The 27829-nt window shown below is 48.8% G+C and overlaps 1 protein-coding gene across 1 annotated transcript in view; it reads left to right on the forward strand.

Moving 5' to 3' along the window:
* The first annotated feature begins 618 nt into the window (after window positions 1-618).
* Window positions 619-27829, forward strand: part of CEP350 (centrosomal protein 350) — a 93626-nt gene continuing 66415 nt past the window's right edge. The window contains exons 1-5 of the mRNA XM_056107323.1: window positions 619-744; window positions 20424-20509; window positions 22859-22905; window positions 23926-24040; window positions 25581-25740. Coding sequence (XP_055963298.1) covers window positions 20437-20509; window positions 22859-22905; window positions 23926-24040; window positions 25581-25740 — 395 coding nt within the window. The 5' untranslated portion in view covers window positions 619-744; window positions 20424-20436. The remainder of the gene's footprint in view (window positions 745-20423; window positions 20510-22858; window positions 22906-23925; window positions 24041-25580; window positions 25741-27829) is intronic.

The following is a 27829-nucleotide window of genomic DNA, read 5'->3' on the forward strand; positions in this document are numbered from 1 at the left end:
AAGGGGAGAACGAGACACTGTGCGCCCGAAGACGCTGCAATTCCCAGACTTCAAGTTCATCCTTGTCGGAGCCCCCCGCAGCCCCGCAGCCCCTTTCCTCTGGCGTGGGGGGTGAAATGCGCAGCCGGGAGGCCCAATTAGCGTTAGAGGGGGCGCGGGGGGTGGGGAGGGAGGTCTCCTCTGCGGATCTCTCCTTTTCTCGCCGCCTCCCGGAGGAGCCTCCGCCACTCCCAACATGGCGCCCCGGAAGGCGGCCGGCCCGGCGCCTTTAAAGGGCCCGCCCTCTCCGGCCACACTCAACATGGCCCCGCGCGGAGGCCGCATTCCCGCGGCAGGTCTCGCGGGAGTTCCCGCGCGACTTGCCCGGGCCCGGCCCGCTCCCGCCCTGCCCCGCGCCGCCGCCTCAGCCGCTGCCGCCGGCGCCGCTCCTCCTCCGTGTCAGTCGTTGGGCCGTAATGGCGACCGGGTCGCCGCGGCCGGAGTGACTCCCGGGCGGGGGCGAGCGCGCCGCGCCGGCGGGGACCGCGGAGAGCCGGGGCGGGGCGGGGCGGGGCGGGACGGGGCGGGGAGCGGCGGCGGCCGGGGCGTCGCGTCGCGTCGCGTCGCGCGGAGCCCGGAGCCCGGAGCCCGGAGCCGGCGGCGGGGAGGCCCGGCCGGGCAGCCGTGGGGGCCGGCGGCGCCGCACCCTCCGCCAGGCCCCGCGGGATGCTCCGTGGGAGCCGAGGGCGGAGGCGACACTCTCAGGTGAGCCGCCGCCTCAGTCCGGGTCCCCCGCTGGCGGCCAGCGAGACGGCGGGGCGGGGCGGGGCGCGACCCCGCGGCTGTCGAGGGGACCGTGAGGGGACAGCGCTGAGGAGATGGGGGGGGCGGGCTGGGCGCGACCCGGCGACTGCGAGGGGACAGCCCCGAGGAGGGTGACCCGGGCTGGGGCGCCCCCGATCCCGCGGCGGTGAGGAGGGGACAGCCCTGAGGAGATAGCCCTGAGGAGATCGGGGCCCGGGGCGGCCGCGACCCGGCGACTGTGAGGGGACCCTCGTGAGGGGACAGCCCTGAGGAGCGTGACCCGGGCTGGGGCGTCCCCGATCCCCGCGGCTGTGAAGGGGGACCGTGAGGGGACAGCCCTGAGGAGATCGGGACCCGGGGTGGCCGCGACCCCGCAGCTGTGAGGGGACCCAACCCTGAGGAGACCCGGGCTTGGGTGGCCCCGGCCTGAGGGGGCTCTGAGGGGACTGTGGGGGGGGGGGACACAGCCCTGATTAGACCCGAGCTCCGCCAGGGTCTGCACCGGCTGCACCTGCCCGCGCCGCCGCCCCTCACCTCTGCGAAGGACGCAGCCCCTCTGCCCCCCTCAGCATCACGGTCCCCCCGTTCCTGGGGAAATTCCTGGCTCCCCGTGATCAGGGTGATGACGAGTTTCTCTTCCCTTTTTATTTTTTATTTTTTGCTGGGGATAAACAGCTCCAGTGTCGGGGAAAACTGATCTGCAGCTCCCGAGTGTGTGTGTGTGTGTGTGTGTGTGTGTGTGTGTGTGTGGTGTCCCTCCCCCCAGCGCGTCCCCCATGGATGCACCCGCCACCCAGGAGCGCTGCAAAGTTGTCAGGCTCTTTCCCCACCCGCCCCTTGTTGTCATCGGCTCCCCCCACCCCCCCCACCCCAAGCCGCCCCTGCCACCCGGTGGGTCGCCAGTGTCACAAAACAGGGACTCGGAATCCGTCTCCGTTGTCTTTCAGGCGTTTGGCATAGCGAGCTTGCCCATCCGTGTAGATTTTAATTTTTTTTTGGGGGGGGCAAGCAAAAATTAAAACCCCAACTAAACAGAAGCCAGCAGGTTGTCAAGAAGAGTGATCAGTCCCCACGGTCTCTCCCCGCCCGGGTGTTTGGTTTCCGTGGCTTGTTTTGAATGGGGGGGAGGGGGGGGAGAAAGTCGTTAATGATTTGTGTTGCCATGTTAACCAGCCCGGCTCCTGCGCTGTCGTGGATGGGTTTCGGGGAACGGCGGTTGCAATAGGCAGAGCGGGGAGCAATCAGGAGCGGCTTGGGGGGGAGCCGTGATGGACTGTGGAAGCCTTGCCTCCTCTCCTCCCAAGCCTACCCCCCTTTGAAAACATGTTTAAAAATATTGTTTTAAAACTAGGTAGCATTGTCGGATCTGGGGTAGAAGTTGGTACAAACCCAAGGGTGGGGAATCATGGCTTATTATTATTATTATTATTATTAATTAGCTTTTGGGGTCATAGCCTGCAATGCTCGGGGGTTCCTTCTGACTCGGTGCTTAGGAATTACTGCTGGTGGTGCTCTGGGGACCCTACAGGATGCTGGGGATTGAAACCCACATTGGCCACATGCAAGGTAAAAATGCACTCTTTGCTGTCCAATTGCTCCAGCCCTAATCATGACTTTTAGTGGGCTAAACGGACCAGCTTACACCCTAGGTGTAAGAAACTCCCCTGGAGCCATGAAACTGTCATGGCATGGAAGATACTTTGATCAGACAGTAAACATCAAGTTTGAATACATTGTATGTATGGAGAAATACTTGTGTGTATCATCTTTTCTTAGAGCTGGACTTTTTTTTTTTTTTTTGGTCGTGATGATCAGTTTCACAGCTATGTGGATTTCTCTGATTGAGATGCCCTGGGTGTGTAGAATGTGTGTCCTTAATACTCTGATAGCCTTAGGAAGTAGAACGTTCGGAGGTTTCTTTTTTCTCCAGGGTGCTGCTGATCACCACCTTTGGAGCATCTTGGGGGCATTCCTGCTATGTCAAGGATTGAGGAAAGATGCAGTTCCCCACAACCCATCTTGTGACTGGTGAAATTGCTGCAAGTTACAGTGGGAGTGGAGGAGCGCCCTTTTAAAATAACTGACATTAAAAAAAAATGTAATTTGGGGGCCACACCTGATTCTGCACTCCAGAATTACTCCTGGTGGGGATCAGGGGACCCGGTGGGGATCAGGGGACCCGGTGGGATCCGGGGATCAAACCGGATGCATGTAAGGCCAACACCTTGTTAGGTAGGTGTGCGCTCAGTCTTCAGAGCACTCTCACCCTCTTAGTTGTAGTGACTCAGTAAGTCAGGAAGTTGACTACTTCTGTGAATATTTCTCTTCTTTGTGCAGATGATCTAGAACAGACACTCCCAAACTTATTAGGTCTCCTGCCCCCTTTTCTGAAAAGCCAGAAATAAAGCCAAGTAAACCACCCGGCAAACCCCTTGGGAAACCACCCCCCAAATTCTAGGGATAGGGAAGCCCATTCTGGAGAAAATTTGCTCTAGAGGTCTTTTATTTGGGGGTGGGAGGGGAGTGTTTCAAATTATTTTTATTTGCATAATTTCTTTTTTATTGAAGGGTGATTGACTTGCAACAGTTTCATAATAATTTTATATTTATATTGTTAAAAATATAATTTTTATATTGATAAGAAGATCAATATTTATACTGATAAAAAGATCACTATATTGATAAAAAGATCACCATAAATCTAGTTAGCATCTTTGAAGTAGTTTAATTTATTCATTGGGTTTTTGGGCCCCACCCAATGGTGCTGAGGGGCTGTTCCTGTCTGTGCTGGGGGTACCACGTGGTGCTGGGATTGAGCCCAAGCTGGCAGCATGCAAAGCCAGTGTCTTAACCCCTGCATGATCCCCAGCTCTGTTTTAATGGACCATTAATATGACGACTTCTGGCATGTGGCACTTTTAAATCTGAAAAAAAAATTCTATTTTAGTTTTTTTTGGCATGCCACTTGTCCCTTATACTAATGCTTATTAGTTTTTTAAAAAGCAGTAGTATTTTTCAGAGCTTTTTTTTTTTTTTTTTGCTTTTTGGGTCATAACCCAGCGATTCACAGGGGTTACTCCTGGCTCTGCACTCAGGAATTACTCCTGGCGGTGCTCAGGGGACCCTATGGGATGCTGGGAATCGAACCCGGGTCGGCCGCGTGCAAGGCAAACGCCTGATGCGCTGTGCTATCGCTCCAGCCCCTTTTCAGAGCATTTTAAAAATTATTGGCAGGTCTGAGTTATTGGATTGCTTCACTCTGTGGGGAAGGGGGGATTTGGGCCGTACCCATGGGTACCTTGGGGGCTCTTTCTGTTCTCAGAAGTGACCCCTGACTTCATATGGGCGACCATATGAGGTGCTAGGGATGGAATCTGGCTTGCCTGCAAACAAGCCAAGTGTCTTAAACCAGGACTGTTTCCTCTGGCCCATGGGTTGCTTTATTTCTAGATGCACTTTTATCTTGAACAGCATTCCTGCAAAGTTGTCGTTAATTTGTTCTTTTTCCATTTTGGTATTCAGTTCTGCTCTCTTTAGTACTTCAAATCATGTATATTTTGCTTATAGAAAAGATTCAGACCAACCATGTGGTCAGGAGCGAGACTTAAAAGGAAATTTTGGTGATATTATTGTATGGACCACTGACTGCTTAAAAAGTTAATGCAGCCTTCATATGTGTGATTGCTATTTTTGTAGCTTGGGGCGAATTGTGAAATAATTTTCTTCAATTTTTTTTCTGCTTCTGCACCAATTTTTAGTGTCTCTAGCAGTTCAGAATAATCATCATAGGATTGAGGGTTTTTCCCTGCACTAATTTTTTATTCATTTTGTTTTAGAGGTACACCTGGCGATGCTCAGGGCTTACTCCTGCCTCTGTGCTCAGGGATCACTCCTGGCAGTGCCCCAGGGGGCCATATGGAAATTGAGCCCATGTTGACCACCTGCACTAATTTCCAATACTTTCTCTGAAGCCTAACATCTTCACTGGTGGTTAATTTAGGTTATTTACATGGCTTTCCCATCTATTCTGGAGGTTCTATAGTGTCAGAGAGCCCCTCTGAACTACTGTGCACCCAGCTCCCAGCACAGAATAAAATAGTCAATAAACATTGATCGAATAAATTGATTGTTCTCAGTTATCATGTTTTAAAAAGAAACAGTGAAATAGCGGTTCTTGATTCGTAGGCACGCTTCAGCTCTTAAGACTGTCCTCCAGAGGTACATTCAGATTCTCTGGAGTAGGGAAGTGACATTTTGGGATCAAAAAGCCACTGAGAAAAACCTACAGGTGGATGCTAGAGACTCGTTTTAATGATTTGCCTAGGTGTTCTGCCAATAATTATTGTGATTTAAAGAAAATAGGAGCTTTAAGACACTGACTTGTTATACTAGTACTGTAATTACAGGCCTGTAATAACTGTAAGTCACTTCTTAATTATACCACTGGGAATTTGAAGTCTTGAAGGTCAGCTAGTCCACTTCCCACATTTTTTAAATTAAAACATAATACACACGCGCACACACATATATGTATGTAAACAATCTCATATGGGAGGAAATAACTTGTTCATAGTTGTTTTCATAACTGGATGAAGAATCCACTATACGGCTGCTGGATTCGCATTTGTTTAATGTGTAAGATAATTATCAAATCAGATGATAATTGAGAACAACCTGGCAATCTATTTGGCATCAGTGTTAATTATAAACTTGGGACATTGAGATAATACTGGGATTAAGGCACCTGCCTTGCATTCGACCCTGGTTTGAGTCTCTGTCTCTGCCACCTATATGGTCCCCAGATACAGAGCCAGGAATAACCCCTCTGCACCTCTAGGTATGGGTCCCCCCCAACAGAAAAAACTCAAAACAAAGTCTCAAGAGAGGATTTGCCTTTCATGAATCTGAGATGTTTGCTAATTTCTGCATGAATCACACTCTCTTTGGTGCCCTTGGCACTGTCTTGGACAGATGAGACAGACTGTGACAGAGACCGAAACTTTTTTTTTTTTCTTTTGGTTCACACCTGGCGATGCACAGGGGTTACTCCTGGCTTTGCACTCAGGAGTTACTCCTGGCGGTGCTCAGAGGACCATATAGGATGCTGGGAATGAAACCCGGGTCGGCCACGTGCAAGGCAAACGCCCTACCCGCTTTGCTATCTCTCCAGCCCCTGGAACTGTGTTTTGGAAGGAACTTTGAACGTAATGCTCAAAATTTAAAATGTACATTTTCCGTGGTGGGCATTTCATTGTTAGTAACTGATATAAATTTTATCATTAATCAATAACCAAGAAAGTCCTAAGTGATTGTTAGTGGCTCTGAGTGCATAGCCAGGAGTAACCCCTGAGCATCGCTGGATGTGACCCAAAAAGAGAGCACCCCCCCACCAAAGAAAATCACAGTATTGTAGTGCCATGGGGGACTGCACACATGTTAACAAGTTGAGAAGTATCTTTGTGGGCAGCATTCAGGAGCTGTTTCTTACTCTTTGCTTAGGAGGGATCCCTGAGTGATCCTTGAGTGATCCCAGAGACCGTAAGTGGTGCTGGGATTTGAACCAGAGCTGCCCGCCTTACCCTGTTACAGTCTCTGCCTTACCCTGCAGGTGCATTACCCTGTTACAATCTCTGCGACCCCTGGGAAGTGCCTCTTTAAGAAGTATGTCAGCTGCCCTTGGCCATAGTGACCACCAGCGCACTTTCCGGGTTCAGTTTCTAGCTGCTGCCATTCAGGTGCTGTGACCAGTTACTTAGACTTGTTTACAGAGCAGACATCTCCTTCTCTAACTTGGAAAGCTGTTGTGAGAAATTAAATGAGTTAATGTGTAAGCCCTAAGCAAGCACCAAGTGCGTTCAGTTCTTTATGTACTGACATTGGCGAAGTCCATAATGTTGTGCAAAGAAAAAAATTGTGCTACCTCACTGTATATTCAGATTTTCAAATACACATAGGCCAAAAGCGTAGTTTGTTCTTGTTTTTCTATAGGAAAGGCTTGTAACAGTAGGCAATTGACTGTTAGCTGTGTTATCCCATGGGAAGTACATAACTTTCCTGTTTGTACTGTAGATATTTGTGGTGCTTACTATCAGTCCTATTTTATCTTTTTTGAAAATGTTTTCCTAAAAAATTTTAATGTGGAATTTTATTCCTGCTAAACAGTCATATTAGCCTTTTAAAATACAGTTATGATATCTACTGTTTTCATCAGTGAATATTATATTAAATTCTGTCAGAACTTGGAAAGTTAAAATTAATCTGAAAATTCTTCATAAATATTATTCTACTAGCTTTCTGACCTTATGTCACATTTCCTATGTATGTTTTTAATGTTTGGACCACACCCGGCAATCTTAGGGGTTACTCCCAGCTCTGCACTCCTGGTTGGGCTTGGACCAAATGGTTTGCTGGACATCAAACCTGGATCGGCCACGTGCAAAGCAAATACCCTACTTGCTGTACTATCACTCCAGTCCACATTTCTCACTTTACAAATTCATCAGTACATTTTTTTTTTTGATTGAACCACAACCAGGAGTGTTCAGGGGCTTCTCCCAGGTCTGTGCTTGTGGATGAAGGTATTGTCATTCTCTGCGGTGCTTGGGGGACCATGAGCTGGGGATCAAACTTGGGCCTCCTGGACGTGTCTCTGGTCGAGTAGTGATTCCTTCAACTCAGGATGTTTAACCTGTACCCAAGCTCACTTGGAACCTCTTAGTGAACTCACGGGCACTGTGGGGTGTTCAGACCTTTTTAGGGAGCAGTAGTATTTGATAGCTGTGGTATTTGGTGTGCTTGCATACATCTCTGTGGCACTGCTCTTACTGTTAGTTTGAAGTCGGGTGTATGAGGTAGCACTTAGATTCCTTCTGGGGATCGTAAGTTTTCAAGAAGTGAGACTTGGGGGGTGTGGTGCCAAGCAACGACGGCACACCAGGCAGTGTGAGAGAGAAAGTGAGCATGGCAGCGGCCAGATGAGTGCAGGGTTTGAGAAGCTGTTGGATGATTAGGTGCGCAGACACCGGTGAGAGACCATTGTGATTACCTAGTGAGATGACAAATTTCTTTTTTTTTTTTTTTTATTAGTGAAACACCATGAGGTACAGTTGTAGACTTACAAATTTTTGTGCTTGGGTTTCCGTTGTACAATGATTGAGTACCCATCCCTCCACCAGTGCCCATTTTCCACCACCACTGATCCCAGTACCCCTGACAAATTTCTTTTTTCTGTGATGCCAGGGCCTGAGTCCAGGGCCTCACACAGGCAGCCAGTTAGCTTCGGTGCTAACCTCTGGCCGTGACAAAGGTGTTTTTTGGTTTTGTTTCTGTGTTTCATGCAATCCCATTTATCTTTGCATCCAGAAGATATGAAAAGGCCAGGAATAAATGTAACATTGCAGGTGGAAGGCCTATGTAGTGAACTTTTCATTAAACACACGATTAAAAGACATAGGATAAGGCGTTATGAGATGGAAAGGCTTTCCATGGACATGGATGGGAAGATGAATATAACTAAAATGGGCCTTTTCCAACAATCACGATCACGATCATCCTGTTGTTCGTTGATTGCCTCGAGCAGGCACCAGTAATGTCTCCATCCTAGCCCTGAGATTTTAAAAGAGCCATTTCAATGCTCTTTCAGGGTTAGGAGAATGAGACCCATCATTGTTATTGGTATTTGGCATTTTGAGTACGTCACGGGAAGTTTGCCAGACTCTCCCATGCGGGCAGGATACTTTTTGTAGCCTGCCAGGTTCTCCAAAGGAAAAAAAGAGATAATAAGATGTTGTGTGGCCGCAAATGTGGCCGCGCGCTTCCGGGAGCTGGGTTTTTATAGTCTCTGCATCTTGGCCGTTGATGGGACCAACCTGGCGCTGGCGGCAGCTGGTGGGTGTGACGCCTTCATACTGGAAGATGGGGGGTCTGGGTGGAGAAGGCCTAGTCCCAATCCGAGCAGGCTTGGAGATCTCAGCCCCGGGACCCGCATGCCTGGGTTCCTCTGCCAATTCTTTCATGCATGAGGCTTGTCTGGACGTGTGGAGAGTGGTCCCAGCACGGCCGTGGCTGGCTCCGGAGGTCCTCAGCTGCTGGGACTCTGCTTGGGGGGGGGGAAGGGAAACTTAACCCGCCCCCCTCCAAGGGGCCCTGGTGAGGACAGCCAGGCACGGGAGCAGGAGACTCTGCCTTTTGGCCTTTTCCAAAATATATAAATTTAATACATCCCCATCAAAATCCCATTGAGGGCCCATCGGAGAGCCCCGGGTCTTAGCAGCCCTGTCTTGCAAGCAGAAGGACGTAAGTTTGATCTCCGGTGCTACCATGGACACGGAGCATTGTCCTGCTGGTGTTACTGCTTGTGCCTGGTATAATCCTGACTGCCACAGGAAGCCCACATGTGCAAACACTGCAACTTAAATAGGTGAAGGAATTGTGACCCCTCGCAGTGTGAACACTGTGGCCAGCCCTGACAGGTTCAACCAGAACTTGGGCATATACCACAATATAAAGGAAGACAGCCCCCAGGGAGCCCCAGACTGGTGTGTGCCAGCTCTGCGCCCTGACATGTGGGCCCCAGAGAGAGCACGACTACATGTGTGAGCAGCATGGGGACTCTGTGTACATGTGTACATGCACAGCCAGGGACATGTATGTGCATGTTTGGATGTATGTGTGCATGCATAGACAGCCAGGGACCTGTGTGTGTGAGCATGTGCATGTGGGTGTCTGTGTGCCGCGCGTGTGTGTGTGTGTGTGTGTGTGTGTGTGTGTGTGATCATAACAAAACTTCAGTTACCACAGTCCTGGGTGAAAGGAAAAAAAAGGCTATCATGTTACTTATACTCTAGCTTCTTAAACTGTGGGTTGTGACTGTGTATGAAACTGTGTAACTGAATTGGGGGGTGGGGCGGTGGGGAGCGGTGTTTCCAAAAAATCTGGCAATTGTCTGTGTACATGCAGTGACCTAGAATTAATGAAACATCAATAATGCCATGACTTTGAGGTATTTCTGCAAGTGTCTGTATTGCATTTCTCCAGTGAAATGTGGTCCCAGCTAGAAAAGTTGAAGGGGGACTGTCGCAATAGCACAGTGGGGAGAGCACTTGTCTTGCATGTGGCTGACCCAGGTTCAAGCCCCAGCAGTCCATATGGTTCCTGAACCATTACCCTGGCACAGAGCCAGAAGTCAGTCCTGAGCATTGCTGGTTATGGCTTAAAAAAGAAAAAAAAAAGTTGAAGAAACCCCGACCATACCAAACCACAGATCTGTATGGTATCAGAATAGAAAGGCATCCCTATTATAGAATAGAATTGGAAGTCCAGACATAAGTTCGCATATATTGGTATTTATGATGAAGGACTTCAGACCATAAAATGGAGAAAGAAAAGGCTCTTTAATAACTGATCTTCAGAACACTGGACAGCAAAAGACGGAAACTGGATTCCTCACTAACAGAAATAAATCCAAAATGAATGAACGACCCGACATAAGATCTGAAATTGGAAAGTATGTAGAAGATAACAAAGGGGGAACATTCCTTGACTTTAGCGTTAAAGATGAGTCAGCCCCAATAAAAGAAATAGAAGTTCAGGTAAAGAATTGGGACTACATTAAAGCTTCTGGACAGAAAAAGAATAAAAAGGAACAAAAGATGACCTGCTGAATAGGGAAAGGTATTTTCTCATCATACACGTAAACTTACTAATATCTAAGCTATAAAGAACCTAGACAGTGTGATAAGAAGCACATAACCCAATAAAGATGGCCATCGATTTAAAGACACACTTCTCCCAAGACACATGGACAAAAACAGTCTCATCTCCGATCATGGGGAAAATGCACATTAAGACTGCAGAGTCACCACCTCTGAGAATGGCTCCCACCCAAAGTGGCAGTCACCAGTGTTGGCGAGAGGGTGGAGGAAAAATTCACTTGGAAACGTGCCTCAGTGCAGCCGTTTGGGAAAAGTGGACTTCCTCAAACAACCAAAAAGCTCCCACGTGATCCAGAAACCCCACTTTGGGGCACCTCTGGGAGACAGAAATCATTGACACAAAAAGTTGTGCTCACCACATTGTTGCGGTCATTTGCAGGAGTTAAAATATTGAAACAGTCACAGTGCCCAAAGGGACATGATTGGACAAAGAAGATATGTCCATTTATAGGATGGTACACTGCTCAGTTATGAGCAATGAAAATTGCCACTCAGGGACAGAGAGTTGGTACAGTGGGTAGAACATTGCAGGTGGCCGACCTGAGTGATCCCGGGAGCCCTGTCTGGTTGCCCAAGCACTGCCAAGGAGTAATCCCTGAATACAGAGACGAGTAAGCTCTGGGCACTGCTGGGTATGACCCTAAAACCAAAACAAAGAAAATTATGCTGCTTGCAGCAAAGGGGAGGGAGCTCGAAGAAACAAAATAAGCCTCAAGGGAAAAGGCAAGTATTGGGTGATTTCGCCTTTGTATGCAGCATAAGGATATGAGATTGATGTACTTACTGAATAAAATGTGAAAAGCCTGAATGTTGAGATCGAGCCGAGATGACCTGGGAAGAAGAAGGTGGCAGCGTTGAGCTAAAGTATAAAATAGTGTTATTGGGCTGGAGAGGTGGTACAGTGGGTAAGGTTCTTGCCTTGGCATATGCTGACCCGAGTTTGATCCCCAAATTCCCAAAGGGTCCCCTGAGCACCACCAGAAGTACTTCCAGAACACAGTCAGGAGTTGCCCCTGAGCATCGGTAGGACATAACGTAATAGGTTGTTGGACCTCTTACCTAATAAATGGAAAATGGCTCAGTGGTTTTGGGACCTGGAGTACCCAAAACAAACTTCACAGAGAGATAGTGCAGGAGTGTGAACATAGATGCTTGCATACGGCCAGCGACCAACTTCATTTTCATTCCTGGCATGGCGGCAGATTATCTCCTGAGCACCACTGGGTGTGGCCCCAAAACCAAAAAAGAAAAAGAAAAACTCCCCTGGGTAACTAAGGGTTCTGAGCACTAAGACCCTGTAACACTGTAGCATTGTCCTCCATTGTTCATTGGTTTGCTCAAGCAGGCACCAGTAACGTCTCCATTGTGAGACTTGTTGTTACTGTTTTTGGCATATCTAAGATGCCACAGGGAGCTTGCCAGCCTCCCTTGTGCAGGCGGGATACTGTTGGTAGCTTGCCAGGCTCTCCAAGAGGGACAGAGGAATTGAACCCGGGTTGGCCGCGTGCAAGACAAACGCCCTACCCTCTGTGCTATCGCTCCAGCCCTGAGAGCTGCTTTAATTCTTTGACCAGGGTACCCGCAGTGAGATACATTTTCTCTGCCAACCTCAGATGTACATGTGAATCCATCTGTATGTAAAGTCAAATACAACTTTCACACAGACACACATACTATAAGTATATCTAGATATCTTCGGTTCTACTTGGGTGCATTTAATTAATTAATTTATTTTTTGCTTTTTGGGTCACACCCAGCTGAAGCTCAGGGGATACTCCTGGTTCTGCACTCAGGAATCACTCCTGGCGGTGCTCAGGGGACCCTGTGGGATACTGGGAATTGAACTCGGGTCGGCCACGTGCAAGGCAACCACCCTACCCGCTGTGCTATTGTTCCAGCCCTACTTGGGTGCATTTTAAAATGCTAGCTCCGGGCTGGAGAGATAGTAAGAGGATGTAGGCCAGCGACCAACTTCATTTTCATTCCTGGCATGGCGGCAGATTATCTCCTGAGCACCACTGGGTGTGGCCCCAAAACCAAAAAAGAAAAAGAAAAACTCCCCTGGGTAACTAAGGGTTCTTGTCTTCTTATGACTATCCCCAGTACCACTTACGGTCCCCCGAGCACTGCCCGGGGTGACCCTAAGCTCTGCTGGATGGTCCCCTGTCCCCCAGTAAATGTTAGCTCCAACCCATTGGATTGGTTTCATTTTCTTTACCTGCTGTTTGGAAAACATCAAGTTCGGTGACCCTTCAGTATGCCTAGTTTCTGGCTTGCTTATAGATGAAGTTTGACTATACTTATGTAGATGATGAATCTCTGAAATTCTGGGCGAATGAAACCCAGGACCTCACCCATGCAAACTACATGCTTTACCTCTAAATTTAAAAGTTTTTTTAAAAATTTTTATTAGTGAGACATCATAAGGTACAGTTGTAGACTTACAAACTTTTGTGCTTGGATTTCAATTATACAGTGATAAAATACCCATCCCTCCACCAGTGCCCATTTCCCACCTCCATGGGCCCCAGTATCCCTCCCACCCCCCATCCCCCCTATCCCACCCTGCCTCTGTGGCAGGGCATTCCCTTTTGTTCTCTCTCTCTTATTGGGTGCTGTGGTTTGCAAAAGAGGCAATGGGTGATAATCATGTTTGGTCTATAGTCTACTTTCAGCATGCTTCTCCCATCCTGGGAGGATCCTCCCAGCACCCTTTACTTGGTGCTCCCTTCTCTATCTGAGCTCCCTTTTCCGCTAGCATGTGTGGCTGGCCTCCAACTCATGGAGCAAAATTCCTGGTACTAATCTCGGCCATTCTTGGGTGTTAGTCTCCTATTTTGTTACTTTATGTTCCCCAGATGAATGCAATCTTTCTATGTCTATCCCTTTCTTTCTGAGTCATTTTGCTTAACATGATACTTTCCATGTTGTACCACTTGTATATAAATTTCATGACTTCGTCTTTTCTAACAGCTACATAGTACTCCATTGTGTAAAAATACCAAAGTTTCTTTAACCAGTCATCTGTTCTTGGGCACTCAGGTTTTTTTTTTTCCAGATTCTGGCTATTGTAAAGAGTGCTGCAATGAATAAACAAGTGCAGATGTCACTTCGACTATACTTTTTTGCCTCTCTGGGATATATTCCCAGGAGTGGTATTGCTGGGTCAAATCAGAGCTCAATTTCTAATTTTTTGAGTATCGTCCATACTGTTTTCCAAAAGGGCTGAACCAGTCGGCATTCCCATCACCAGTGAAGGAGGGTCCCTTTAAAAGATTTTTTTAAAAAGAATTCCCTACAAGGCTCTTTTTTGCAAGCAGAGTAATATGATTAAACTTTAGTAAGCTTGGGTTTGGGTGATTGTTTAAAGCATGTTTTCCCCCAAATATAGGAAATAAAGTCTTGATGTTTATTTTTTGGGGGGGGGTCATACCTGGCAATGCTCAGGGCTTATACTCAGGAATTATTCCTGGTGGTGATTGGGGACCATATGGGATGCCGGGGATCGAACCTGGGTCAACTGTGTGTCAGGCAAACACCCTACCCACTGTACTATAGCTCTGGCCCTAAGTCTTGACACTCTTAACTGAAGGTGGTTCAGATAATGTAGAAATCAGGGAAAGAATCTCTTGTTTGATCCATGAGGACAATAACCGGCAAACCCTGAGGACCGTTGCCTTTAGGAGTATCTCACTTGTTCCCCACCGGCAGGAACTGCTTTTCCTATTGCTGGAGCATCTCCAAGCTTGCCCCACCCTGGCCCTGCTGCCTAGGCTCCTGAATACAAGTTGAAGGAGCTCTTGGGGGGGTTCTGCAGGCCGGGACCTTCCAGAGGAAGGCGCCAACGGGTCGGGTCACTTGCCGTTTGCTACCTTGTTAACATTCTCACTGGGAGAAGCTCCAGATCTCTCCGTGGGATGCCTCAGGAGGACTTGTTGATTGTTGATTCCATTGGGATTTTGATGATTAAAAACAAAAAACTTAGCCACTTACAGTTCCCTTGGCAGGGGCGGGTGAGGCAGGGAGGGGGAGACAGACACGAAATGATTGCAACACCTGTCCCTTTTATTTTACAGATTATTATTATTTATTAGCTTTTTTTTTGTTTTTCGGGTTCCACCTGGCGATGCTCAGGGGTTACTCCTGGCTTTGCACTCAGGAATCACTCCTGGCAATGCTCAGGGGACCGTATGGGATGCCGGGAATCAAACTCGGGTCGGCCGTGTGCAAGGCAAACGCCCTACCCGCTGTGCTATCACTCTAGCCCCCCCCCCCCCCCCCGTCCCTTTTATTTAAAAAAATCAATGATTTTTGGTTTGGGGGCCATATCCAGTGACACTCAAGGCTGACTCCTGATTCTGCATTCGGGAATCACTCCTGGCGGTGCTTGGGGGAGCTTATGGGAGGCAGGGGATTGACCCTGGGTCAGCCGGCCGTGTGCAAGGCCAACGCCCTTCCCGCTGTGCTGTCGCTTCAGCCCCAGCACCTGGCCCTTTTGGAGGCGAGACATAGGGCCAGGGCTTTGGTGAAGATGGCAGAGCACTCAAGCCTGCCAGGCCAGGGACTGGAGAGAGAGGACAGCATGTAGGGTAGTTGCCTTGCACGCAGCCCACCTGGGTTTGATCTCTGGCATCCCATAGGGTCCTCTGAGCACCGTCAGGAGAGATTCCTGTGTGCAGAGTCAGCCCTGCCCGAGCAGTGGCCCCAGAACAAAACAAAACAAGACTGCCTGGCCTGCGAGCACCCCAGCTGAGGAGGATGGCTCCCTGTGCAGGCGTCCCAGCCTTATGGGTGTGGGATACCAGCGAGCCCCATGTGCTAGATGTGTGAGCCCCACCATCACGACAGCCTCCACATCAAGGAGTGATGAAGGAAAGAGGAAGTAGTGGGGTAGGGGGTGTCAAGACAGTATCTGCACTGCACTGTCCTCCCGTTGCTCATCGATTTGCTCAAGCAGGCCCAGTAACATCTCCATTGGGAGACTTGTTGCTACTGTGTTTGGCATATTGAATACGTCACAGGTAGCTTGCCAGGCTTTGCCTTGCGGGCGAGATACTCTCAGTAGTTTTCTGGGCTCTCTGAGAGGGGCGGAGGACTCGAACATGGGCCAACTGGGTCGGCCGCGTGCAAGGCAAACGCCCTACCCGCCGTGCTATCGCTCCAGCCCAAGACAGTATCTACACTCACATATTTCAAACGTGCGGTCGTCTCACATTTTACAGGTTAACATAGGCCCGTAGGTGAAGATTTCCAGCTGCAGAACGCAATACCTGCTCTTGTGCCTGTTTTCACCTAAGAACTGGATTCTGACACTCGCCAAGTGGGACACTGGCTCATTGGACAGGCCTGAGTGCCCAGCCTGGGGATGGGCTTAGGGCCACCAGGAGGCCAAGAGCATCGGACCGCTCACAGCCCTGACAGAGAGGACCATGTCAGTCTGAGCAGGGGGAGTGATAAAGTGCTGGGGGCCTGTTGAGGGGGAGGGAGCGGCGACCCATGCCAGGAGCCCCTTAAACTTAGTACAACAGAGGCAGGATTGTCCTCATGTGGTCAGCTGCCATGATTGTTCTCGAGGCTAGGACAGAGACGAGGGAGCAGAATTGTGCCCTCTGGTAGGGGACCGTCAACAGTGACGGGCAGAATAAAATGTTTCTTCCATCTTCTGACCCCCGTGCACATAACTGAAGACCAATGAACATGAAGTGGATTGAGTCTCTTGTGACCAAAAGGATTATCAATAATTCTGAAAGGAAAACTCACTGTGAGAAGGTTCCTGAGGATTGGCAGGTTCTGAATGTCATCTTACATCTTGTGTCTGTATCACAGAAAGAGGTCAGCATTTCTCAGAGGAGTCCTTGGTGGCAGGACTACTTTATACTCTTGTTTTTCACTACTTCAGACTTTCGAGTTCCTGAGAATTCAGTTTATATTTATGTGGGCTACATCTAGTAGTATTTGTTAGAACTTATAAGCATTTTCATATAAAGTTATTTATATTAGGTATTTATTCCATCTTCTATTTATTTTTGGTTTGGGGACCACACCCAGAGATGCTCAGGTAGGTTACTCCTGGCTCTGCACTCAGCAGTTACTCCTGGTGGTGCTCAGGGACCATATGGGATGCCTGGGATCGAACCCAGGTCAGCCACATGCAAGAGAAGTGCCCTACCCATCGCCCTATCTCTCCAGCGCTAAGACATATAATGTCTTAATATATTGTGGAAATTGTTTGACTCTCAGGGGTGGAGGTGTGGGGGTTGGGGCCAGACCCAGTGGTACTCATGGGCTAGACCTGGAGCTATTCAGGCTGCCACATGGGGTACTGGGGCTCAAGTTTCCTGCATGGAAGTCAAATGTCTTACCTCCCAAAATATATGTTTTAACTTCAAAGATAACCCCACTCTTTATATATCTCAGCAATTCCTGGATCCCCTTCTCAGACCGGCATAGATAATAAATTCAGAGTAGAAAAGGACCTTATTCATCATCTAGTATAATCACTTTGGTGACTCTCTTTATATTCCTTTCTTTTCGTTTTTTTCTTTGGCCACACCTAGTGGTGTTCAAGGATCACCCCTGGTGGGGGTCGGGGATCCTTGGGCTGCTGGGAATCAAACCCTGGTCGGCTGCATGCAAGGCGAGTGCCCTCCCTGCCGTACTATCACTCCGACCCCGACTTTTGTGACTATTTCTTTTTTTTTTTTTTTGCTTTTTGGGTCACACCCGGCGATGCACAGGGGTTACTTCTGGCTCTGCACTCAGGAGTTACTCCTGGCGGTGCTCAGGGGACCATATGGGATGCTGGGAATTGAACCCGGGTCAGCCACATGCAAGGCAAACGCCCTACCTGCTGCTGTGCTATCTCTCCAGCCCCTTTGTGACTATTTCTGACTTGTGCAACTGTATGAGAGGAACTCAGTGCCTCCTTTTTGGGGGAACAGTGAGCTGGCATTTGGACATGTTGAATTGGAAATACGTCTGTGGGGAACCAGCTGTTGGAGCTGTGGGTTAGGACCTCAGATCAGCTCCAGGCTGGAGTTTTGGCAGCCATTGGTACCTGGACGGTGTTTGAAGCCCTGGGCATGGCTGAGTCCCCCAGGGCAGGTCGAGTGTCCGAGCAGAGCCCTCAGTCAGCACTCCTGAGCCTCCAGATTCCAGATCTGAGATCTATGTCAGGAAAACCCAAGAGGAGTGGAACGCCCGAGTGTAGACGGGTGAGGCAAGGGGAAGAGTTTTCAGGAGAGACAAGCTGCTGACAAAATACCCTCACCAGGGTTGGGGAGTCGATGGTTTTTCAGAGAACCTAAGTGGAGGCACACAGCTGGTGGCTATTCTGATATTGCTTGGCGGAGGGATCAAAAGTCTGTCCACCTGGGTGTGGCCAGCGTTCTGGGGGACGTTTGTGCATAGAAAGAGCAGCAGTGACAGAGGACTTGGGATGAGGGAATATATTTGCCTGCCATAAGATTTGATTTTCTGTTTGTTTTGTTTATGGGTCACACCCAGCAATGCTCAGGGGTTACTCCTGGCTCTGCACTTAGGAATCGAACCCGGGTCAGCTGTGTGCAAGGCAAGGACCCTTCCCACTATGCTGTCACCCTAGCCCCAAGAAGACTGGATTTAGAGTAAATCTCATAGAAAGAAACTCTTGGAAATGCAGGGAGACTCGAGAGTCACAGGAGAGAAATTACCGTTGGTCCAAGTTTCATGAGAATCCGGTGATGGGAAATTTGAAACAGAGGAAGGATTCTTGAGTCCTTCCTCTTATGCCGCTTCTCCTGTTCTATTCTTAATCCATTAACGCTTAGCCTGAATGGGAAATAAAATTTCCGGTTTCTTGGCCGTGTTTCAGTTTTCTATGAGCCTTTGTCACGTACTTGGGAAATAAAGCCATGTTTTGATTTGGGGCCCCATCTGGGAGTGCTTGGGGACCACTCCTGGCTCTGTGCTCAGGGTTGCTTCGGGACCCGTGCAGTGGTGAGGATCAGACCAGCTTTCTGGATGCAAAGCTCAGAGGACCATATGGGGTACCAGGGATCGAACCCAGATCATCGGTGTGCACAGAAAGGGTTGTATCTACCATATTATCTCTCCATCCCCTTTTTATTTTTTTTTTCTTTTTGGGTCACACCCAGCAATGTTCAGCGATTACCCCTGGTGGTGCTTGGAGGACCATATGGGACTCAGGGATTGAACCCATGCAAGGCAAACACTATGGATCGGGCCCTTAAACTGGATTCTTTTTATGTCACTTGTTACAACTTTAGTGAAATTGTGCTTTCACTTTCTACTGGCAAGTTAGTTATCCTTTGCAAAATTTGGAAGTTGATTGTATTTTCCATAACACAGACTGGGTTCAAATACAGTTACTCTCGTCTTTAAGAAGCTTAGAGGAGACCCAGCATAATAAAATGATCTAGATTTTTGTCATGGGTTTCTGAAAGTGACACGAGAGCATCTAAGAGAAGTGGAAGTGGCCAGCTTTGATCCTTGAAATGTGCAGATGCAGGCCAGAGCGATATCACAGTGGGGAGGGTGTTTGCCTTGCATGTGACCAACCTGGCTTTGAACCCCAGCATCCCCTAGGGTCCCCCGAACACTGCCAGGAGTGATTCCTGAGGGCAGAGCCAGGGGTTACCCCTGAGCATCTCTGGGTATGACCCAAAAAGCCAAATGAACAGGCAAACAGAAAAAGCACAGATGGGAGAGCCCGGCCTGATTTTGTCCCTTCCTTTCTGCTTGCCTCACGGTTTCCTGTGCAGCCCTCGGGGCCTTCTGTTTTCTGAAACTCCTTCGTCATCGTGATTTCATTGGGAGGCCATGCCTCAGTATTGCTCCATTGCCCGGGGTTCTGTCCGGACTTAGCTCACTCCTTTAGGTCATAGATGGAATGACTCCCTTGTCTCCTTCCCAGGTGACCCAGTTCATTTGTTATGTGCTGCTCTTCCCTACCTGCCTCCATGCCATTCGTCAGACGCGTTGATTGTTCAGTTTCTGAGCCGGCCTCCTGACTCCTTGGGCGTGGAGACTGTGTTTGCTCGGGTCACGCCCGTGCCCGCTGCTCAGCATGGCTCATTCCGGCTACCTGCTTGGCACCCGGCAAATACTTGTTAGATGAGTAGATGGCATGTGTCAGGGAGAAGAAGGTTTCGTGGGAGCAGGGAGGAATACTGAATGATGTAGCAAGGAGGGAACCAAAATAGAGGGCGTTCCCTGCCCTCTTTTTTTTTTTCTTCTGTCTTTTGGGTCACACCCAGCAATGCTCAGGGGTTCCTCCTGGCTTTGCACTTAGGAATTACTCCTGGCGGTCCTTGGGGGACCATATGGGATGCTGGTGATCAAACCTGGGTTGGCTTTGTGCATTTCAAATGCCTTCCCTGCCTATAATCGCTCTGGCCCCACCCTGCCCTCTTTAGGAGGGGAAATTAAAGCCTTGGTCTGTGGAGGGCTGCAAGGAAGCCCTTTCCTCGGGGGTGTGTTCGAGAACAGTTGTGGCTGTGACTCCAAGACGCTTTACTCCAAAGGAGCCAAAGGAACCGGAGTGCCATGTCCCCCGGCTCTCCCCGTTACCTCCTCAGGCATCCCAGTGCCCACACGTCGTCAACCAGCGCTGGCTAGCGTCCGTTTCAGGGCTTTATTTCCCAAGGGAAAATGCGGATGTTGGGGCTGGAGTTTGCCTTGCATGTCGCCGACACGGGTTCGATTCCCAGCATCCCCCCAAGCACCGCCAGGAGTGATTCCTGAGTGCAGAGCCAGGAGTAACTCCTGTGCAACGCCGGGTATGGCCCAAAAAGCAAAAAAAGAGAAAAAAGAAAGAAAGTGCGGGTGTTGGATCATCAGAAACTGAAAAAGTGGACATACAACTTTTGGAGCTGGTAGTTCTCTCTGGCCCTGTTCAGTGACCACTGACGGTGTGGTTTCTTGCAGGTAAAGTGGCAAGATGACGAGCAGCACGTCAAAAGAGGTGCCTTTGCCCAGCGCACGCAGCTTGCAGAGTAAGGAGGCCGCTCAAGGTAGCGTTTCACTTCCGATTGCTGACCGTCAGTCGCGTGGTTATCTGGCGTTGCGCTGTTAGGTTCTAGGCTGATGAGTGTAAGGAGGCAGCACGTGCTTATTTAAATAATATTTCAAGGGCTGGAGAAATGGTCCAGGGGTTCCGGTCCTTGCCCTGCCCGTGACTCATCCCGCTTTGATTCCGTCCATCACATATGGGCCCCTCTGCACTGCCAGGAGGAAGCCCTGAGCACTGTGTGGGCGTGGCCCAAAACCGAAAGAAGGAAAACATGTTTAATTTTTTTTTGGGGGGGAGTCACACCCTCTGCACTCGGGAATTACTCCTGACAAAGCTGGGGCACTATATGGGATGCCAGGGATCGAACCCCAGGTAGGCCATGTGCAAAGCAAATGCCCTATTTGCTGTAGTCGCTCTGGCCCCCAACAGGTTCAATTTTGGTTTGAATGCAGCTCGTGTCTTCCCTTCGGGGCAGCCTGTGGTAGAAGGGAGGGGGCCTATGTCCCAGCCCAGTGCCCGCGTGCGCGCGCGCGCGTGTGTGTGTGTGTGTGTGTGTGTGTGTGTGTGTGTGTGTGTGTGTGTGATCTGGGTGACTCCACCGACCTTTTCGGGATCTCTGGCTGCTGGAACAGGAGTTCGTGACCTCCAGACGCCGCTGCCAAGCGTGTGCCAGAATAGCCACGGGAAGGGGGCGGCCCCTGTAAATGCCACGCTCAGTGTTTGGTGCCTAGTCATTGCAGCAGAGGTGACTGTCAGGGGCACTGGGTGGCGGGGGGGGGTGGGGGGGGCGGGGAGTGGACTAAGGGATCCTGGGATGTCATCAGAAAAGACGCTGCTGGGGCCAGGAGGAGCACTGAGCAGTAGAGCATGTGCTGTAGTGCTGTGACTGTGTGAGACCCTGGGTTTGATCCCTTGTACCACATGCCCTCCAAGTCCGTAAAATGAAACAAGTTTGTGAAATTTTCACACAATTAGAAACTGATTTTTTTTAATTGAATCACTGTGAGATACATAGTTACAGGGCTATTCATGATTGGATTTCAGTACTATAGTGTTCCGATGACTGTCGCTTCACCAGTGTACATTTCCCACCACCAAGTCTCCAATTTTTCTCCCGCCATCCCCTGCCCCCCCAGCCTGTCTATGGAAGATAGTTTTCCTCTCTCTCCCTCTCCCTCTCCCTCTCTCTCTCTCCCCCCCCTTTCAGGCACTGTGGTGTTTGTCATACATGTCCTGGAAGATGATGTTGTTATAACAGTTAGAAATTTTGACTTAATAAATAGTATGACTCCTAATGAAAAAATAGACTTGTAGGGCACAAATCAATAAAATTGATTCTCTCGCTGAATTCTCTTTCTCTTCTCTCTGAGCCACACCCCTCCCCCTGACCCCCCAAGTATTTCTTTTTTGGCTAATGATGTATTGGAGGTGACTTGCCTTCAGGGTCCATTATCTTTGGAGGCCTGTTAAGACCTGAGAATGCAAAGGCTGGGAGGGGTCTGGAAATCAAGTCACAGGAGTTTCGGGTCTCTCGTGTATGCCCTGGGGACATTCATGGCTCTGCATTATCCCGAAGGCCTTTTTCTGAGAGAGGGGATTCTGGGCTAGTTTTCTCATCTTTTCACCTCGTAATGGCCATACAGTATAATGCAAAAATTTTGCTTTGGTTCAACTCCTTGAAGTAGACTAAGCAGTTACTGGTTAGTGGGAATGTCAGTCCAATTTGCCTTAAGAGGAAATGGGTTTCTTTCTTCTTTTTTGTGGGGGTGAGGGGGGCCACACTGGTGGTACTCAGGTTTTACTCCTGTCTCCGTGCTCATGGATCATGCCTGGTGGTGCTCAGAGGGACCATATGGGATGCCCGGGATTGAATCTGGGTCAGCCACATGCAAAGCAAGTGTCCTACTCATTGTATTATGTCATTGCTCCGTCCCCTGGTCTTTTTTGTTTTTTTTTTTTTTTGTCTTTTGGGTTAGATCCAGTGATGCCCAGGGCCCAGGGGTCACTCCTGGCTCTGCACTCAAGAATTACTCCTGGCGATGCTCAGAGTATTCTATGAGATGCAGGGGCTTGAACTCAGGTCGATCGCATGCAAGGCAAATGCCCTACCCTCTGTGCTATTGTTCCGACCCCTATTTTTTTAATATAACACTCAGCCCTATATTGGAACCCTCAATTTTTTGGGATGGGAGGAAAAGCATGTTGCAACTCAGTATGATACAGCACGTCCTGAGAGGTGCCTCTGCCCTGTGAAGCGTGTCTCGAATGTGTGAGTCGGTCTGGGGGTCTATTAAAATGCTGATGCAGGCCACTTCAGAGATTCTAACTCAACAAATGTCACTGTTTCCAGCAGATATAACCTCAACTTGGGATGCACTTTATCAAACTAAGGCTGCTGTAAGTACTTGGAGCTGCTTTCTCTCTTATTTCTAGTATTGGTTTTTCTGTTATGATTAAATTAGGTATAATTTTTCCATACTGCTTTTTATTTGTGTGTGTGTGTGTGTGTGTGTGTGTGTGTGTGTGTGGTGGTGGTGGTGCTGATGCTGATACTGATGGGTTTGGACCACTCTTGGCTGTGCTCAGGACTTACTCCTGGCTCTGTACTCGGAGTGGGCTCTGAAAACCTATGGTGCCAGGGATTAAACCTAGGTTGCCCACGTGCAAGCAACCTCTCTGTCCCCTATTCGCTTTTATATATGTATACATAAAAAAAGGATCAAAGCTGGCAGCACTTGAGGATCTTGGGCCTCTCTGTGATGCCAGGTGTGGGGGGCATTAGGATCATGCCAGCAGTGGTGGGGATCGAACCCGGGGCCTCAGGTCTGCTTGCCATGTGCTCTGCCACTTGAGCGATCTCCCTGGCTCCCCAGAGTTACATCCTAGGCCACTTGCCCCACACACAAGAAACTTGTTTTACGCATAAAAGACTTTAGAAAGTTGTGGGTCTGGAATAGTCTTACACTTAATGCAGAAGAATTATGTTCTCCTGGATTTTTTTAATGTAAATTGTATAAGCATAATGATATGCAGCATGTAATGTAGAGAACTGACTGCTTCAGAGAACTCAGCTCACCTGTTGGAAAAAAACAGCCAGTTGGTGGTAGGGGAGCTGCATAACATTGTATATCAGAAGCATAAACCTGCACACTTGTATTAAAAGTGAATAATCGGTCAACGAGATAAATAGAAACTCTTTGCTATTTTTAGAATGTTTCATTTTGTTGACAGAACTGGGATAAGGCTGTATTAGCTGGTTCTCATAGCTAAAGCGATAAAGGGAAAAGGAAATTGCAAGAAAGCATTCCTGAGTTTTCTGTTTTGGAGGAAGGTGTAATTTTACAAAATTACGTCGCCCAGTGGTAACTGGGTTATTTACAGAATTAACGTGTTGTGGTGATGGTGTTCGTGTTTTAGTTGAGACACATCGAGAACAAATTAGAAGTGGCCCCGACCAGTACAGCTGTGTTTGATTCTGTCATGGACACCAAGAAATTGCCAGCAAGTGCAACTCGAAAAATCAGTAGAAAAGGTAGGACTGCAGTTGCTTTTAAAGATACGTGTATTAATTGAAAAGGTTTTGTTGGTTATATTTCCTGTTTAGTTTTTGTTTGGGATCCGCACCCTGTAGTACTCAGGGCTGACTCCTGGCTCTGTGCTCAGGGATCACTCCTGGTGGGGCTTCCTGGAACACATGGGGTGCCAGGGGTCGAACCTGGTTGGGTCACATGCAAGGCAAACCCCTTTCCTGTGTACTACTGCTCTCTGGCCCTCATTTTTGTTCTTTTCTTCTTCTTCTTTTTGGGGGGCTGCAGGACTTACTCCTGGCTCTGTGCTCAGGGATCATTCCTGATGGTGTCAGGGGACCATATGGGATATCAGGAACTGAGCCCTGGTGGGCCGCGTGCTAGGCCAGCGCCCTCCGATGGTGCTGTCGCTCTGCCCCTTCGGTTTTATTTAATAAAGACCCATTAAGTCCCCAGCTGGCTGCTTTCACCAGACTGTTGTCAGAAGCATTTCATTCCCTTTTCTTTGAGACTGGCTGGTTGGAAGGCAGCCTGTCTGCTGTGACTGTGGACGATGTTCTGCCTGCCTTAGCAGTGACTCGTGCTGCGAGCACTGTTCACACGTGCTTTTTTATTTAGTGATCAGAATTTCATTTTGAGCCTTTGGGGTTCTTGGGTCCTATGTCTCCCTTTTTTCCTCCCTCCCTCCCTCCCTCCCTCCCTCCCTCCCTCCCTCCCTCCCTCCCTCCCTCTCTCCCTCCCTCTCGCCTTCCTTTTTTCTTGCCTTCCTTCCTTTCTCCCTCCCTCCTTAATTTTTTTTTTTCTTTTTGGGTCAAATGGAGACGTTACTGGGCCCGCTCGAGCAAATCGACGATCAACGGGAGGGCTTTTACCTTTGCCTTTACCTTTACCTTTTTGGGTCACACCCAGCGGTGCTCAGGGATTCCTCCTGGCTTTGCACTCAGGAATCACTCCTGGCGGTGCTCGGGGGACCATATGGGATGCTGGGAATCGAACCCGGGTCGGCCGCGTGCAAGGCAAACGCCCTCCCTGCTGTGCTATTGGCTCCAGCCCCCCTCCTCTATTTTTTTAACTTCACAGTTGAATTATATTGCTTTGAAATTTTGTTGACTTAGTGAGATTTATCTTTTTTTATTGGGGTTTAGAGTCATAGCTGGAATGTATTTTATAGACACTGCCAGACATTGACATGCCACATTTTCTTTTTACTTACCATATATCTGATTTCTGTGGTCTTTAAGTGGACCAGCACTTCCAGATTAGGACTTTTCACCAAAACCTTTTTTTTTTCCTTAAGCCTGAGCATGTGTCGTTTTTATCTGCTCCGTCTTCTTGAGTGAGAGTCTTTGCCAAGGGGGAATTTTGTATATAAAATTTTCTTTCCCGTAGTGTGCTCTCACTGCGGTCTTTCTAGACTGAGGACCTTTAATACCTTAACCTGCACATTTCCTTATACTTAGAGACGCCAGAAGTGATCGACGCTTCAGTTGTCTTCTCAGGTGCTTGGAGACATGCCGTGTCCTCACAGGTTTCCTTTTCCTCCAGATGGCAGGTACCTGGATGACCCCTGGGGCAGTGCTCCAGCCTCCAAAGCTTCCAAGTCGCGGAAAGAGAAATCCCGCAGCCCGCTGAGAGCGACCACACTGGAGAGCAACGTGAGGAAAAGCAACCGTGTGGAATTCCGCGAGCCTTTGGCTTCCTACAGGTCAGTCGGAGAAGGAAGCCACCCAAGCAGGGCCAATCGGAGGGCTCAGGAATAAGCATGACTTGGTTTCCAAGTTTTTCATAACACTCTGATCTAGTAGAAAACTTTGAGGGGCCAGAGCAGCAGCACAGTGGGGGGGTGGAGGGCGTTTGCCTTGCATGCAGCTGACCCGGGTTCGATCCCCAGCACCCCATACCATAGGGTCCCCCAAGCACACTACCAGGAGTAATTACTGATTTGCAGAGCCAGGAGTAACTTCTGAGCATCACGGGGTGTGACCCAAAAAGCCAAAAAAAAAATTTTTTTTCACTCTTTTTTGGGGATGGGAGGTGGGGCTGTCTTGAGGGTTGCTCAGGGACTGTTCCTGGCTCTTTTCAGGAGTGGTGGTGCTCAGGGTACCATGGTTTGGAATACCTCACCCCAGACTCTCCCTCTGACTCAAGATTGATTTTCTACTCTACTCTTTTTGTTGTTGTTCAGGTATTTTGGGAGGAGGAAGCTAGTATTTTCCCCCGTCTGCCACCATTGTGAAAACACAATATGTTTCCTGCATGACTTATTCACACTCTAGAAGTGTGGCTTTCTTTCCTTAACTGTCTCAGGTTAAAAGCCGTCTGCATCATGATTTTTGTATAGTATAATTAGTCAGTCACCCAAAGTTTATTTCTTATTGAAAATATAATTTGGTTTTTCTTTTCCTTTATTGTCAGTGATCCCTTTCAGGAACTTAGTACAATATTCAAGACTGATATATACATGCTTATAATAGGAATAATATAAAATGCTTTGTATTTTTCCCCCTTTTTATGGCTTTTTGGCTCACACCCAGCGATGCTCAGGGTTACTCTGGCTCTGCACTCAGGAATTACTCCTGGTGGAGGTTAGGGGACCCTTGTGGGATACCCGGGATCGAACCTGGGTCGATCACATGCAAGGCAAACATCCTTCCCGCTGTCCTGTGATTCTGGCCCCAGACACCTGCTGTTTCTACCTGCCTCCTCGCCTCCAGTCTCTGTCACCGTCTTGTGTGCTCTCAAAATACCCAGTCTCTTACTCTGCAGCAGCTTTTTTCTACTGTATGATTTTGATTCCAGTTACACCCATCACATTATTTTATGTCTGGCTCTAAATTTGTCTTATTCTTAAGGCATTTGCTTTACACGTGTGCCATTCACTATGCATCCCATTAATATTGCTCCCACATCTTATTGCGGAAAGTTCATTCCAGAAGATTAAAACATTGTATCATGAACATCCTGATTTGTTATTTATGATAAAGGCCCTGGAGCTGGAGCGATAGCACAGCGGTACGGCGTTCGCCTTACACGCGGCCAACATGGCCGACCCGAGTTATTTATGATGCATTGCATATTTCATGAGTCTCTATGAAATTACTTTTGGGGGAGCAGAGGTCAGTTGATCTTCCCTTTTTAAGACTGAAACCGGATATAGAACCGACTGTTTTATGCCTTATTATTTTGTTTTTACATCTGCTAATTTTAGACCTGAATTATTTAACTGTAATTAAACAGTAAAATTGGGGGCCGGAGCAATAGCTCAGATGGTAGAGCAGTGCCTTGCACGAGGCCGACCCGGGTTCGATCCCCAGCACCACATATAGTTCCTGAGCCCCACTAGGAGTGATCCTTGAGTGCAGAGCCAGGAGTAAGTCCTGAGCATTGCCAAGTATGGCCCTAAAACCAAAAAAGTCAAATAAAACCCAAAGCCAGAAGGTGTGGACTCCAGCCCTCTGGGTGATCCCCCTGGTCACTGAATGTTTCCTTTATGATCCTGGGTTTTCTTTGTCTTCGTTAACCTCCCTTTTAATAAACTACTGCTTTTCCTGAAATGCAGCCTATTTGAACGAAGGGTAAAGTGTAAAACAGTCTCTGAAATAAGATCTTGGTGTGCTCACACCCCGCAGTGCTCAGGCCTGACTCCTGGCTCTATTTTCAGGGACCACTCTGGGTGGGTCTCAGGGACCAGCTGTGGTGCCGGGGGTTGAACCCAGGTCAGCTATGTGCAAGGCACATGCCCTCCCCACTGTACTATTGCTCGCCCCCCAACTTTGGCAATATTTTTTACAAAT

Source organism: Sorex fumeus, unplaced genomic scaffold (genome assembly GCF_029834395.1).
Source record: "Sorex fumeus unplaced genomic scaffold, SorFum_2.1 ptg000161l, whole genome shotgun sequence".
In the NCBI taxonomy this organism is placed as follows: Eukaryota; Metazoa; Chordata; class Mammalia; order Eulipotyphla; family Soricidae; genus Sorex; species Sorex fumeus.